Below are 16,058 nucleotides of genomic sequence, written 5' to 3' on the forward strand. Positions count from 1 at the left end.
CCAGCCATGACTCAGTTTGTTGCTGAAAGTAGTCGGCCAGTACCTCTGCGGTGTGTCTGTCGCCCAAACACATCATCTGTAACACAGCCTGCTGACGCTTTCCACTAGCTGATCGATAGGGGGACACCTCATTTGCAACACTGTCAACTGCGGATGCAGTGCTCGTGCGACTGCACTCTGTGGACCAGCTTTCGCTTCTGGAGGAGGAGGGTCGAATGTCTACAGCCAACTGTTTCCTATACCATGGGATAGGCAGCACTGTGCCACCACCGCTGTCCCCTGTGGACCCTGCATCCACCACATAAACCCAGTACGCAGTGATGGACACGTAACGGCCCTGGCCATGCCTACTGGACCATGCATCAGTTGTGAGGTGCACCTTTCCATTCACTGACAGCTTGAGTGCATGGACAATGCAGTCTTTCACATGAAGGTGGAGGGCTGGGATGGCTTTGCGAGAAAAGAAGTGGCGACTGGGTAGTTCATAGCGTGGAACTGCGTAGGCCATTAGTTCGCTTTCAACCAACTGATAGGGCATCATCTCTAACGAGATTAGTTTGGCAAAGTGGGTGTTCAAAGCCAGTGTACACGGATGAGAGGATGAGTACTTTTTTGTCCTACTCATAGTCTCTGGTAGGGTGAGCTGGACTTGAGAGCTGGATATGGTGGAAGTAGCGGTGGACATGGCGGACTGAGAGAGGGTTGATGATGGTGATGGAGTTGGTGTTCTTTCTGATGGCCTAGATTCAGTTTTTCGTTGCAATAACAGTGTGAGTCCCTGAATGATTTGCCCTTGCGACGACAACTCAACATTTGCTGCTGGTGGTGTGCTAACCGGTGGACTTACAGTGGGGGAAACAATGTTGCGTTGCTGACTACCTTCTTTGGGAGCAGTAGCACATGTGGTACGTGAGTTTTGGTCGTCCATCCACGCTTGCAAGTGCATGGTGGTTAAATGTCTTAGCATGCAACTGGTATTCAAATTTCTCAGATTTTTCCCTCGGCTAAAGGTCTTTGCGCACGTCTTACAGATTACCTTTGCCTGATCATTAGGATTTTGTTCAAAAAAGTGCCAGATAACAACTGTTGCAATATCGATGCCCACTGAGGATGCTCCTCCTCCTCTTCTGAGCTATTGGCAGCGGCACACTCTACCCCCAATGGATGCCAATCTGGGTCAACAACTGAGTCATCCATCACCTCCTCTTCAATGTCATGTGCACCTTCCTCTGTGTCACCGAGTACGGTGGTATAGTATGCGGAAGGGGGCAACTGAGTTTCATCAGGATCAGATTCTGGCTCAGTACACTGCGAGGACAATGTAGTGCTCTGAGTGAATGTACCAGCAGAAAAATCTAGCAGTGGCTGTGCATCAGTGCACTCCATGTCAGATTCATCTTGGCCTGGGTAATTCACGATTTGACTTGATAACCCAGGCATGGTATGTGAAAACAGCTCCATGGAGTAATCTGTAGTGTGGTCTACCGCATCCTTCAATTTTGGTAGGGGTGAAGGACACAAGGAAAGGTGTGGTTCATGACCATGAGCCTCCAATGACGACTCAGTGCTTTTATTTTTTAAAACTTCAGAAGAGGAGGTGGTAGAGCTGGAGGCTGAGTCAGCAATGTAAGCCAAAACTTGTTCTTGAAGCTCCGGCTTTAGAAGCGGTTTACCTACTCCCAGAAAAGGAAGCCTTCGAGGCCTTGTGGAGCCAGACGATGACGCAGCCTCAACACCTCCAGTATTAGGTGCTATTTTGCTATTGCCACTACCAGCAGATCCACCACCAACACCAACATCATCATTACCAGCTGCCAAACCCCGCCCACTTCCACGGACTCTTCCACCACACTTCCTCATTTTTTGGAAAAATTTACCCAAATTTACACCAACTCTCTGGTACTGTAAAACAAGGTACAAGGTGTATATAGTACTGGGGAGAATTGGAATGTCTCTACACTTCAGGACACTGTGGGATTCAGTCAGGCCCTGTTTATTTAACACCGCAATATGACAGGCAGATTCTCTATGCTGTTAGAAGGGTGTATAGAGGACTGTGTAGATTTGGAATGTCTCTACACTTCAGGACACTGTGGGATTCAGTCAGGCCCTGTTTATTTAACACCGCAATATGACAGGCAGATTCTCTATGCTGTTAGAAGGGTGTATAGAGGACTGTGGAGAATTGGAATGTCTCTACACTTCAGGACACTGTGGGATTCAGTCAGGCCCTGTTTATTTAACACCGCAATATGACAGGCAGATTCTCTATGCTGTTAGAAAGGTGTATAAAGGACTGTGTAGAATTGGAATGTCTCTACACTTCACGAGACTGTGGGATTCAAGTCAGGCCCTGTTTATTTAACACCGCAATATTACAGGCAGATTCTCTATGCTGCTAGAAGGGTGTATAGAGGACTGTGGAGAATTGGAATGTCTCTACACTTCAGGAGACTGTGGGATTCAGTCAGGCCCAGTTTATTTAACACCGCAATATGACAGGCAGATTCTCTATGCTGTTAGAAGGGTGTATAGAGGACTGGAGAATTGGAATGTCTCTACACTTCAGGACACTGTAGGATTCAGTCAGGCCATGTTTATTTAACACCGCAATATGACAGGCAGATTCTCTATGCTGTGAGAAAGGTGTATAAAGGACTGTGTAGAATTGGAATGTCTCTACACTTCAGGAGACTGTGGGATTCAGTCAGGCCCTGTTTATTTAACACCGCAATATGACAGGCAGATTCTCTGTGCTGTTAGAAGGGTGTATAGAGGACTGTGGAGAATTGGAATGTCTCTACACTTCAGGAGACTGTGGGATTCTGTCAGGCCCTGTTTATTTAACACTGCAATATGACAGGCAGATTCTCTATGCTGTTAGAAGGGTGTATAGAGGACTGTGTAGAATTGAAATGTCTCTACAATTCAGGACACTGTGGGATTCAGTCAGGCCCTGTTTATTTAACACCGCAATATGACAGGCAGATTCTCTATGCTGTTAGAAGGGTGTATAGAGGACTGTGGAGAATTGGAATGTCTCTACACTTCAGGAGACTGTGGGATTCAGTCAGGCCATTTATTTAACACCGCAATATGACAGGCAGATTCTCTATGCTGTTAGAAGGGTGTATAGAGGACTGTTGTGAGTTCATTTTCCCCTTCGTCACTGATGTCTGGTGAACTCCCTATTCTGGTAAAGGAAGGTAATGAGCCTGATTATCAGGCACCTGAGCCTAATGATGATGACTGGCTGAGTGGAGTCACGGACTGGATATAAGGCTGCCGACGCCCTTCTGCCCTGCGGGTGATTTCTCTGTGGACTTCTAGGAGACCAGTCTGATTCCTGCTCCTCTAAAGCTAAGTTTTCTGCTTTGCCTGTTAGCATTTGTGTTTTGTTTTTGTTTGCCTTGCTTTTCTGGATTCTGCCATTCCCTGCTGTATAGTCCTCCGGCTGTGATCGAGGGGTCTAGGGCATCGTAGGAACCCACCACGGCTACTGCTAGTTGTGTTGATAGGTTCAGGGGTCTGCAATCCGATAGCTGCCAACTTCTCTGGTTTTCTGGACTTAGCAAGCTTTTCTGTTTTTGCCTCCTACGGTGACTCATTCATAACAGAGGACTGTGTAGAATTGGAATGTCTCTACACTTCAGGACACTGTGGGATTCAGTCAGGCCCTGTTTATTTAACACCGCAATGTGACCGGCAGAAATTTCCTAGTGTATGACAAACTACAAGGTGTATATAGAATTGGGCAGAACTGGAATCTCCCTACAGTGTAGGTCTGTAAGAACGGAACAACTCCTCGACTTATCCTTACAGAGTCACACACAGATAGCTTCACTGTGGCCGTGATAACAGCCGTTACACGGTACTGAGAGAGGAGCGTGCACGTACACCGCTGTCCAGTGTATGTAAAATTGTCAAGCTCCGTGTTTTAGTATACGGTCTGACACACGCTGTCTCTCTATAGTTTTGAATGTAATCAAACAGTAAATATACTGTTTGAAAACCAGACAAAACTATAAGGTGGAGGTCTGTAAGAACGGAACAACTCCTCGACTTCTCCTTACAGAGTCACACACAGATAGCTTCACTGTGGCCGTGATAACAGCCGTTACACGGTACTGAGAGGAGCGTGCACGTACACCGCTGTCCAGTGTATGTAAAATTGTCAAGCTCCGTGTTTTAGTATACGGACTGATACACGCTGTCTCTCTATAGTTTTGAATGTAATCAAACAGCAAATATACTAAACAGTTTGAAAACCTGACAAAACTATAAGGTGGAGGTCTGTAAGAACGGAACAACTCCTCGACTTCTCCTTACAGAGTCACACAGATAGCTTCACTGTGGCCGTGATAACAGCCGTTACATGGTACTGAGAGAGGAGCGTACACCGCTGTACGGTGTGTGAAAAATGAACTCTCAGTAACTCACAAGGACAAAACAATAAAATCTGGATTGCTTTGAAAAAAGCAGTTTGCTCAGCAGTGGGCACACAGCAATGCAGCTACCAGGTAGCCTTAAAAGGCAGCCTAATAACCAACAGAGCTGATGCACCAAAATATAGCCTCCCCTTGCACTGCACAGTGACTGGTGTGTGTCCCCGCCCTTTTATACCCCCTGTGACGCCCCACATAGCAAGCCAATCACTTGCATGCCCTTCTCCAAGATGGTGGTGACCGCTGCCTATGTCATCACGTTGCCCACAGTGTCTGTTCTTACTGATTGGCTGCAAAAAGGGCGCTCAAGCATCTTTTGAAACGCGACTTTGGCGCTAAAGTCGCCGACCTCGTGGCCGACCTCACGCTAAGATCGGGTTTCGTTTCATGAAACTCGACTTTGGCGAAAGTCGGCGACTTTTCAATTTTTTCGACCCGTTTTGCTCAACTCTACTTGGGTAACCTGACCGATATAGGGTGAAATTTATTTTTAAAGATATACATTTTCCAATATACGTCATGTATCAATTCTTGCCACATGTACTGATATAAAAGAGTAACTAAACTTTTCTTTATTTTCTTAGAATTTTGCCAATCGAGGAATGAAACTTTGTGCATAACTTTATTAGGGGAGTTGTCTTCATTCACATAAAAAAATTGCATGTAATTAGCTTCCAAACCCCTGCTTTTCTCTTGTCTGTTTGCTGACCTTCATCTTCACAGATATCAGAATATACTCATGTGGAGTACAGCTGATGGCAGTGAAGACTCAACTGTATCTCACTATCTCTGGGGATAAGCTGCTGCAGGTGTTCTGATAAGCAGAACATTTAGAGGAGAAGACAGATGCTGAACGGACTCTTTCACTGCAATCATCAGTACTCCAAATGAGTACGGTCTGGCATCAATGCAGCTGATGGCAGGGAAAAAGATTAGGGACAGAATAGGGAGAAGCCAGGGTTTGAAAGCCGCTTACATTATTTTTTTTTTCTAAGAGGAACAAAGACAAATCCTCAAATAAAATGATTTGCAAAGCTTTATAAGTTTTCATATTTGACAAAAGTAACAAACAAATAAAAAGTTTAGCGAGTTTTTGCAGAATAATCTAGAGCAGGAGTGGACAATTAATTTTCCTGAAGGGCCACATGAAAGACTATTACTGTTGTGCAGGGCCGAACCAATATGCCAAAATTAATTCTACTTAACATCAATATCGAAATTTTATAATTATTTTATTGATAATCACAGTAAATTAATATTAACTGTATCACTTAATATTGAGCAGAATTAAGTATGCTGACATCCCCCTATATAAAACGTGAAAGAGTACAGCCCCTTCTGTATATTGCATGAGCCCCCCACAGCCCCTTATATGCGGCAAGATCCCCACACAGCCTCCCCCATATACAGCATGTGCCCAACACAACCTCCCCCATAAACAGCATGTGCCCAACACAGCCTCCCCCATATATTGCATGCGCCCGACACAACCTCCTTATATACACATGAGTCCCAAACAACCTCCTTATATACACTACATGAGCCCCACAGAGCCTCCCTATATAGCCTGCATGAGCCCCACAGCCTCCCCCATATACAGCATGAGCCCCACACAACCTCCTTATATACACTACAGGAGCCCCACACAGCCTCACTATATACACTGCATGAGCCCCACCCAGCCTCCCTATATACACTACATGAGCCCCACACAGCCTCACAATATATACTGCATGAGCCCCACACAGCCTCACTATATACACTGCATGAGCCCCACACAGCCTCACTATATACACTGCATGAGCCTCACACAGCCTCCCTATATACACTGCATGAGCCCTACACAGCCTCCCTATATACACTGCATGAGCCTCACACAGCCTCACTATATACACTGCATGAGCCCCACACAGCCTCACTATATACCCTGCATGAGCCCCACACAGCCTCCCTATATACACTGCATGTGCCCCAATGACTGGGGTATGGACAACTGAAGGCTGCACTGGGGCAAAAACGTGGAGATGCTTGATGATGGTGCTATTTGACTGTGGGCAACGGCAGGTGCAGGCCAGGAGGCATCTTCGCATGCACCGTGGACAGGGTATTGGCTTGCAAGCACAACAGTGGAAGAAGCTGTGGTTTCACCCTCAGACACTGTTCCTGCAGCATGATGTTGGGCCCATAAAGTCAGATGCTTTGCTGCCATGTGTCTGATCATGCTGGTGGGTGGTAAGGCTGGTAGTTTTGCTACCCCTGCTGATGCTGGCATGGCAGATGTTGCAAATGGCCTGTTTGGGGTTATTGGCAGAGTCTTTAAAAAATAACTAGACTCGGGAAGTCCTAACAGTTGGACTGGCAACTTCCGTCATTTTGGTGTTACGGGGAACAGTTGCATGCCTCCACACTGCTTCTTCCTGCCTGAAGTGGTCCGATGCCTACCTTCCCTTTTGTGCTGCTGTCCTCGCTCTGCATGTCCTCCTGCCAGGTTGGGTCTGTTACTAGATCATCCACCATCTCCTCTTCTACTGCCCCACCCTGGTCCTCCTCCTGACTTTCTGGCAATTGTGTCTCATCATCGTCCACCTCTTGTGACCATGGCTGCTCAAATATTTGTGCATCGCTATATGGAATATCATCTTGCCCCGCTTCAAGTGGACCGGGCGAGAGGCACAAATCTCCAAATGGAAAAATGAACAGCTCTTCAGAGTGTCCGAGTGTGGGATCAGTTGTCTCTGGGCACTCAGCATGGTGGGAGGAAGGAGGATCAGGGTAAGGAACATGCGGTCCAGATTCATGGCTACTGTGACTCGACCGTGTGGAAGACACGGTGCTGTTGGTGGTGGATAAGTAACTGGAAGTATTATCTGCTATCCAACCAACAACCTTTTCACACTGCTCAGGCTTCAATAGTGCTCTCTTGCCGCGGTCCCCTAGGACTTCGGACATTAAGGTCCAGCGAGAAGATGTGGGTGTTTTTGGTGGCCCAATTTCAGCTTGCCCATGACCTTAGCCTGCGCCATCACCGTCACATCCACTTTCCCTTCCCTTGCCACGCTCCTTGCCCATTGTAAATTGACTAGAATATCATACACGTTCACTACAAATGGCTGATTTGGGAGGCAACTTGTATGTGATACGTATGTTGGAAAACCACACTTTCACCTATCTGGACTGTAGGTAAAAATGTTTTTTGCCTTATCAGATTTGTGTTAATAAGTACGGTAACAGACAGCAAAAAATATGTAGGCCTAAAATGGCCAAATTGTTGGCACAGATAAATGAGGCCAGTTAGGGAGATACCACACCGACAAATGTGTGGCCTGTATTTTTTTAATTTTTTGGCTAAATAGTGCTGTATATAAGTGACAGTGACAAACAGCAAAGAAAAATTTAATTTAGAGCTAAAAAGAACAAACCTTTTAGCAAACGAATGGATGAGGCGTGTTCACAGATATACCACACTGTAAAATATTTGGCCTGTTTTTTGGGGGGGAGTTTAAGCAAAATAGTGTCAAGAAATTGTGTAAGACACTCAAAAAAAATCTACTCAACCGTACCACATAAAAATTAAATATTTCTCAGTGCACTCAAAAGTAATTTTTGGGACCTCCTTAAAATTGCAGGATTTTCTCGTGCTAGGAAGAGATTCTGGCTGTATTGTGAACTGTCACTGTTTCATTGCCTGACAGACAATCCCTGCATCGTGATTGGGTCTCTAACGTCTGGGTGAAGACCCGAGTTCCCGCCGAGTAATTCCGGAAATGTTCGAGTAAATCGAGAACCGTGATACTCGGGCGAGTAACGAGTAATGGCGAGCACGTTCGCTCATCACTAACCCCGGAAATGCTGCAATTGAACATGATCACAGCATTACTGGAGCAGGCAGAGGGCTAACAGCCCCTCTGCCTTTGGATCGGAGACCACGTGGCGTGACGCAGTGTCCCGATCGCTGCCAAGGAGTCCCGATGTCGTCATCACGACACCCAGGTCTCCAGATCTGAGAAACTTCCTGTCATGTGCACCTATAAAACTGTCCCACTAGTTAACCCCTTTAGTGAACACCATAAATTAAAAACAAGGCAAAAAACAATGCTTTATCACCATACCGAAAAAAAGTGGAATAAAACGCCATCAAAAAGACGGATATAAATAAATATGGTACCGATGAAAGCATTATCTTGTCCCGCAAAACAAGTCGCCATATAGCTCCATCCCCAGAAAATAAAAACGTTATGGTGTATTGGCGCCAGGGAAGAAGAGTTACAGTAAGCGCTGTTCCCCGGTGCCGGATGCTGAACACGGTTCTCATCATTCTATCCTGCTCTGCCGACGATCGGCACAAGCATGGGAGAACGATGAGAGCCGTGTTCAGCACCCGGCGCCGGGTAAGCGCTGTTCCCCGGCGCCGGATGCTGAATACGGCTCTCATCATTCTATCCTGCTCTGCCGACGATCGGCCCAAGCATGGGAGATCGATGAGAGCCGTGTTCAGCACCCGGCGCCGGGTAAGCGCTGTTCCCCGGCGCCGGATGCTGAACACGGCTCTCATCATCTCATCATTCTATCCTGCTCTGCCAGCGATCGGCACAAGCATGGGAGAACGATGAGGGCCGTGTTCAGCACTCGGCGCCGGGTAACAGCGCTTACTGTAACTCTTCTTCCCCAGCGCCAATGCGTTTCACATGGATGACATCCATGTGTGTTAGGCGTATGCACGTGTGCTGGATGTTTTGTGGCCCATGCTGACATTAAAAAAGGACATGTCAGCATGATTTGCCCACGGAGACACGGCCCGTTGAAACACACTGACATGTGCACAGACCCATTCACTTGAAAAGGCAAATAGTGCTCCGTTCCTCCGGAGTCTCTCCACATGGCTAATTAGCACTGTACATCCACATATGGGGTATTGCCACGTTCAGTAGAAATTGTGGGACAAATTTTTGTTGCCATTTTTACCCACTTCTTGTGTGAAAATGTAAAATTTTGACTAAACCAAAATTTTGGTGGTGAAAATGTAGTTATTTTGTAATCACTGCCCAATGGTATGAAATTCTGTGACACACCCATGGTGTCAAAATGATCACTGCACCCCAGATGAATTTATTGAGAGGTGTAGTTCATAAAATGGGGTCACTTATTGGGGATTCTGTTCTGTATTGACACCTCATGGGCTCTCCCTGTGGGTCATGACACCTGCAAACCATAACGGTAGAATCTGGCGTTCCTTCCCTTCTGAACTCTGCCATGTTCCCAAACAGTGGATTACCCCCACATGTAAGGTATCAGCATACTCAGCACAAATTGTAAAATAACTCAAATGTCATCGTTACCCTTGGGAAAATAAAAAAATAAGAGGCAAAAAGATAATTTTTGTGGAAAAAATATTTTTTATTTTTACGGCTCTACGTTATAAACTTCTCTGAAGCACTTGGGGGTTCAAAGTGCTCACCACACATCTGGATAAGTTCATTGGGGGGTCTAGTTTCCAAAATGGGGTCACTTGTGGGGGTTTTCCACTGTTTAGGCACATCAGGGGCTCTCCAAATGCGACATGGCGTCCGATCTCATTTCCAGCCACTTTTAAGTTGTTGAAAAAGTCAAACGGCGCTCCTTCCCTTCCGAGATCTGCCATGCGCCCAAAACAGTGGTTACCCTCATATATGGGATATCAGCACACTCAGAAGAAATTGCACAATAACTTTTGTGGTAAAATTTCTAATTTTATCCTAGGGAAAATTAAAAAAAATGTGGATCTGAAGTTATTTTTTTGTTGACATGCGAGACTCGTCCGAGTTTCTCACATGTCTGACTCCAGCCTAATAAGTATTCAAGATCAAGTCAGGGCTTGTAAAAGTTTGGGCACCCCTGGTCAAAATTACTGTCATTGTGTGAACAATTAAGTAAGTTGAAGACGAAATGATCTCACGGCACATAGCCTTTGCATTTTATGCAAAAACAAATTATATGTATTTTCATATTTTACATTTTAAAATTTACAAAAAAAGGAAAATTGTCCAATGCAAAAGTTTGGGCACCCTTGGGGAGATTTGTGTGCTCAGATAATTTTGACCAAAGTTTCAGACCGTAATTAGCCTTTTAGATTTATGACTTCTTCGGTATCATTGTTAGGGAAGGCCTGGTGATGGATATGTCCCAGCTTTATAACAACCGGCCTCCTCTAACCTTGTGCCAAATAAACAGCTGCCATGGATTCTTCTGAGTAGCTGCCAAGTAGAGACGAGCAAATCTTTCAAGGTTTGGTTTGGTTCAGTTGTGAGGTCATTATATCAGGACATCTGGACAGAGCAGTATTCATATGGATTACCCCAGTGAGATTATGTGAGAAACAGAGTGTGACCTCTGAAATATCGTTATGGACTGAAGGGAAGTCAGCACCACGGGACCGACTGATATAAAGGCCACATTTATAGGTGTAATCAGGACCAGTCAGAACATCCTCTGATCCTTCAGTTCTCCAGTTATTCTCTGACTATTGCATTTACTACTTGCCCCTGAGGATGGGCGTATTCCTGTGTAATGTTTTATTCAGTGATCTAGAGACAAAACTAGAAATATTAAGAAACACATAATATAAAAGGATGAAGCTGCTTGATCTTTAGTGGTTACAGGTATCTGACGTCACTCGTGTTCTGCTCCTCTGTGATGTCACTCGTGTTCCGCTCCTCTGTGATGTCACAATGAGATCACCATTGTGACCTCACGGACTGAGGGGTTATAAGGAGTGACACTGCAGGAAGAGGCTTTGTCTGGAAAGACTCACTGTGTGTTACACAATTAGCGATATTCCTCCGGGATAATCTGCTGTTTTGATTTCTTCTGATCGTGACTGACTAATAAGATCTGTGCAAGGCGCTCATATCAAAATCCGCCGCCAGCATTCCGGGGCTTTGGCCCCTGGAGGTAAGTGTTTTCCCAGATATTTATCCAATATGGAGTTATTGTTAGTAAGTCACATGGTGCATTTTTTGGAGTATTCTTCATGTGTTACCTGTAATTCCAGGAGCCTTCTCCCATCATGTGTTCCTTATTCCAGGCTCAAACAAATTGTAAGCTTGAATGGAGATCCCCTGTAAGCGAAAAAGTCACCTGTATCTCTGATCTTCATATGTGTGACTTCATCAATACTTTGGGGGAAAATTGTTATTAATGTCATGATCCAGGTCGGGGTTTGCTTCTTCTTCCTGTCTATATTCATAGCTCCAAATATCTGACATCTATTCTTTTCTTCCAATAGAATACTTCATTATGGTTACTCTACATCCTGCCGTCTACTTCTTCCTCGGATTCTTCTCCGGTGTCGCCTGTACCATCATCTGTGGGTAAGTCTTATACTGATTTGTGGGCTACACGGGAGTCTATAGAAGAAACATCCCATCTTCAGGTCATCACACGATTCAGGAAAGGGAATCATCTAGAGAAGATGTTTAGTGGGTCATAAGCCGGCTCTGACCGGTCCGAGCACAATGGACTTTTCTGTATAATTGAAAAAAATGCTGATTGTCATAGAAAATAACTGCCGATAGGGAGAGACAAAATAGATGGCGAAAAATAAATGTCTTCATAACATTCTGCAGAACACAGATAGACTTTACAATTTGCTACATGACTTCTGTTTTATCATTTTATAGACTTCTGATAAAGAAATGCTGGAGAAAAGATACAGGAAAAGACACCACGAAGGCAGATACAGAGAATAGGGCTGATCCTGACGGTACGTCCAGCCTCACTAACCCCACATTAGTATCTATGTACATACAAACACTTCTTGGCGGCTTTTCTATAAGGCCTGTTTCACACTTCCGTTTTTGTGTCCGCCAAACGGATCCGTTTCCGTTTTTTTGACGGAAACTGATGCAAACGGATCCGTTTTTTTAAAAACGGATCCGTTTTTTTGACGGATCCGCGGTAACCGTAATGGAAGTCTATGGGACAAAAAAAACGGATCCTGCAAAAAATGGCGGATCCGTTTTTTTACGGAAAACGGATTTTGACGGATTTGAAAAAACGGAAGTGTGAAACAGGCCTTACATGGTCGCAGTCCACATTGTAAAGATGAGTAATTACTCTAGTCAGATTCTCATTACTTTCTTTCCATATATGAAATCTGTCTCAGAGTACGGTCACACTACGCGGTTTTTTTTTCAGTGGTTTTTTTTTTTTTTTGCAGCAAAACCTGATCTCTTGGCAGGAAAGAAGCTGCAGAAACAAAATCTGTTTTCCTTGTTTTGTTTCTTGCATTTTGCAGCATTTTTGATGTTTTTTGTGTGTTTTGGCAGCGATTTTGGCATGCTCGATTTATCTCTTGTGCATGCCGATAAAGTCTAGTGTTAAAAAAAAGTCCTATTCCATAGAATCAGGTTTTAGCACAAAAAATACAGTAAAACACGATACTTGCTTATTTGGTGTGGATTTTCAGCAATTTTTCACCACCCATTGAAGTCAATGGATGAAAAACACTGAAAAAACGCTGAAAGAAGTGACGTGCTGTACGTCCAAAGAAACCTGCAAAGCACAAAATACTGATGACAAAAAAGCAATGTGTGCGCAGGAGATTTCTGAAATCTCGTAGGTTTTGCTGATACCGTAAACCGCAACTGAAAATTAGCATAAAAAAAACACAAAAACAACATTTTACACTAAAAATAATCTCTTAATAGATCTTGACAGTGAATTTACTGCAGACATAAAGGAAACAATCTAGAAAAGACAGAATATTTTCCTTTCAAATGTTGATTTCAATGTTTTGTGTTACAGGAGATCAGGATTCTCGTCATGGACTCGTGGCTGACAAGAGAGGTGATCTCTGTCACACCATCATCCTTTGGTTTCTCCGCAATATTTACTGCATGACTTTCTCCGAAAGTGGAGACATGACAACCTCATCTGACGGTAAATTCTCAAGATTTTATAACCTGTACTATTAGATGTAGTCCCCTGAGAGAATAATGCAGCCCCACCACAGAATATAATACAGCCCCCATAGAGTATACTGTAGCCCCACAGAAAATAATGTAGTCCCCTGAGAGATTAATGCAGTCTGCCCACAGAATATAATGTAGCCCCCTCATAGATTATAATGCAGCCCCTCTCCACCTCCATCATTGCCTTCTCCCCCACCAACCCTATCCTTGCCCTTTCCACCACCTCCATCATTGTTTTCTCCCCCACAACCCCCCCATCATTGCCCATTCCACCACCTCAATCATTGCTTCCTCCACCATCACCACCATTGTCCGTTCCAGCACTACCATCATTGTCCTTTACACCACAACCATCATTGATTTCTCCCCCACAACTTCCATCATTGCTTCCTTCCCTACCACCTTATCATTGCCAATCTCCAGTACACACACACACAACACCACTCCCTCTCACTTACACACACAGCATCACACCACTCTCTCACACTCATACACAAAGCAACGCACCACACACACACACGCATGCATGCACGCAGACAGACACACAGCATACTCACCTCTCCGTAAGTTCCCCGCAGCACATCCCGGCAGCCACTTCCTCGCCGGCAGCTTTCTGTCTGAAACAGCCGCACACTGAATGATGACATCATTCAGCTGCGTTGTCTCAGACAGGAAGCACCAGGCAGGAAGCAGGATGCCGGTATTTGTGCGGGGAACTTGCGGAGAGGTGAGTGCGCTGTGTGTCTGTATGTGTATGTGGTGCAGTGCGGTGCTTTGTGTGTGAGTGTGAGAGAGTGGAGCGGTGGTGGTGGGGCTTTACATGCGGGCAGTGTTAGCTGCAGCCTGTGGCTAATGCTGTCTAGTATTAAAGTAAAATGGTATTCACTTCTCTCCACGCCCATGGGGGTGTGGGGAGGAGTGAATATTCATTTCTCTTAAGCAGCAGGGACAGGTTCCTGTCTCCAGCTACTTCGCAGGCACAGGGCAGCCCCCCTTCACTCAGGGGCCCCATAGCCACTGGCTGGGGGCCCCTGGAGCAGCTGCTGGCCAGTATGGCAGCAGGTGTCAGTGCCTGGGCCCACCGGAGAATCCTCTAGTTCTCCGGTGTGCCAGTACAACCCTGAATCCTGTGTAATCAGTGATCTACAGACAAAGCTAGTTGTATTAAGAAACACATACAAATGGATGAAGCTGCTTTATCTTTAGTGGCTACAGGTATCTTTGGTCCATCGTGACATCACTTGTGTGGACATACGATGCTCCCTGCCATGAGGTCACAATTGTGATGTCATTGGGGATCGATATTGTTTAAGAGAAAAAAAGTCAAGTGCGTCTCTAATTTCCATATCTGTGATTTCATCAGTACTATGGGGGGGGGAACAATTACAAATTTATTATATTTGGGGATTTTCTCCAACTCTGGACCCATGGCTGAAAAGAGAGTTAAACAACATCTCTAAGTCTGACCCCAGTTATGTAATTATCAGTATCGACCTAGATGAGGATGTGGTCATCTCCTCTGACAGTAAGTTCTAGGCTTTTATAAAATATGTTTAATAGAAAAATACAGTCTAATAAAAGAATTTCTAATAGTAGATAACTGGTTGTTCCATCCTTCTATTTTCATACTTTACAATTTAGCCGTTAGAAAACCTGTAAAATGTTGATATTCTTTAACAAACATAGAAGCTTTTATTTTAGTAATGTTAATTTCAATGTTACACCTTACAGGAGAACATTTGGATATTATGAATGACTTAGCTGCTCATGGACCCACTGCCGAAAACACCGACATCTCTACGTCTGGCCCCGATTATGTAACCATCTACATGCCAGATTAGACTGTGGTCGCCGCCTCGGACAGTAAGTTCCTTTTTTCTTCATGTTGATAAGAAGAATGCTTACTACCATAAATATAATCTGTTCTAATCTCCATAACTTGCATAAATTAAAAATCTGCCATTTTAAGCAATATATTATTGAACTGCAGTTCAAGCAATTTCTTAAAATTTCCCGGCCCTCAATCTCAGAGTGACAGAGTAGAATCAATGTCCATTAATGAACAACTCATTTTTTATACACTATCATTTACAAAACAAGAGGGCAGAGGACTTATTCCGCCTCCTCCTCTGACTCCGCCTTTGTCTATTCCTCCGCCTCCTCAAAATTTTGAGAAACAGATGAATATTTAATCATGATCACATTTTATACATAGCAATACTGACTTCAAGTGCAAATATAAAAAATCAAAAGAGCTGATGGCAGAATAAAAAGTGCTCTATATCCAATGTACTACCAGATGCCATAAGCAAATACTTGTACAAATGCTAAGCCTTAGTAACACAGAAAACCAATAATAAAAACTCATGTCAGTACTAAGTACAATTAAGCATGCTATAGTACCAAAACTGCCATTCCACCACTTAACCCAGACACTTGTTTCACCGTCAATCACAGCTTTTTCATGGGGATATAGGAACAAGGTGCAGTGCTGTATATATACCATGAGGGAGGGATTGCTAGTAAGCTGTAATCTAAACATAGAAGATCCTAAAATAATAGGCAGGGTGCTATTCATATCACAGCACTGATAGGATGTAGAACATACCTGAACATAGACATCAAATAATACCCATTATGTATTACATAGTACAGTATTATAACC

The 16,058-nt window shown here is 44.4% G+C and overlaps 1 protein-coding gene across 1 annotated transcript in view; it reads right to left on the reverse strand.

Moving 5' to 3' along the window:
• Positions 1 to 10,492: 10,492 nt before the first annotated feature.
• The window catches only part of HMGXB3 (HMG-box containing 3), a 100,687-nt gene continuing 95,121 nt past the window's right edge, over positions 10,493 to 16,058 (reverse strand). The window contains exon 21 of the mRNA XM_073568001.1: positions 10,493 to 11,945. Within this exon, the coding sequence (XP_073424102.1) occupies positions 11,880 to 11,945 (66 nt within the window). The 3' untranslated portion in view covers positions 10,493 to 11,879. The remainder of the gene's footprint in view (positions 11,946 to 16,058) is intronic.

This window comes from Dendrobates tinctorius, unplaced genomic scaffold, assembly GCF_039654945.1.
Source record: "Dendrobates tinctorius isolate UK_male_01 unplaced genomic scaffold, ASM3965494v1 ptg000020l, whole genome shotgun sequence".
NCBI lineage: Eukaryota > Metazoa > Chordata > Amphibia > Anura > Dendrobatidae > Dendrobates > Dendrobates tinctorius.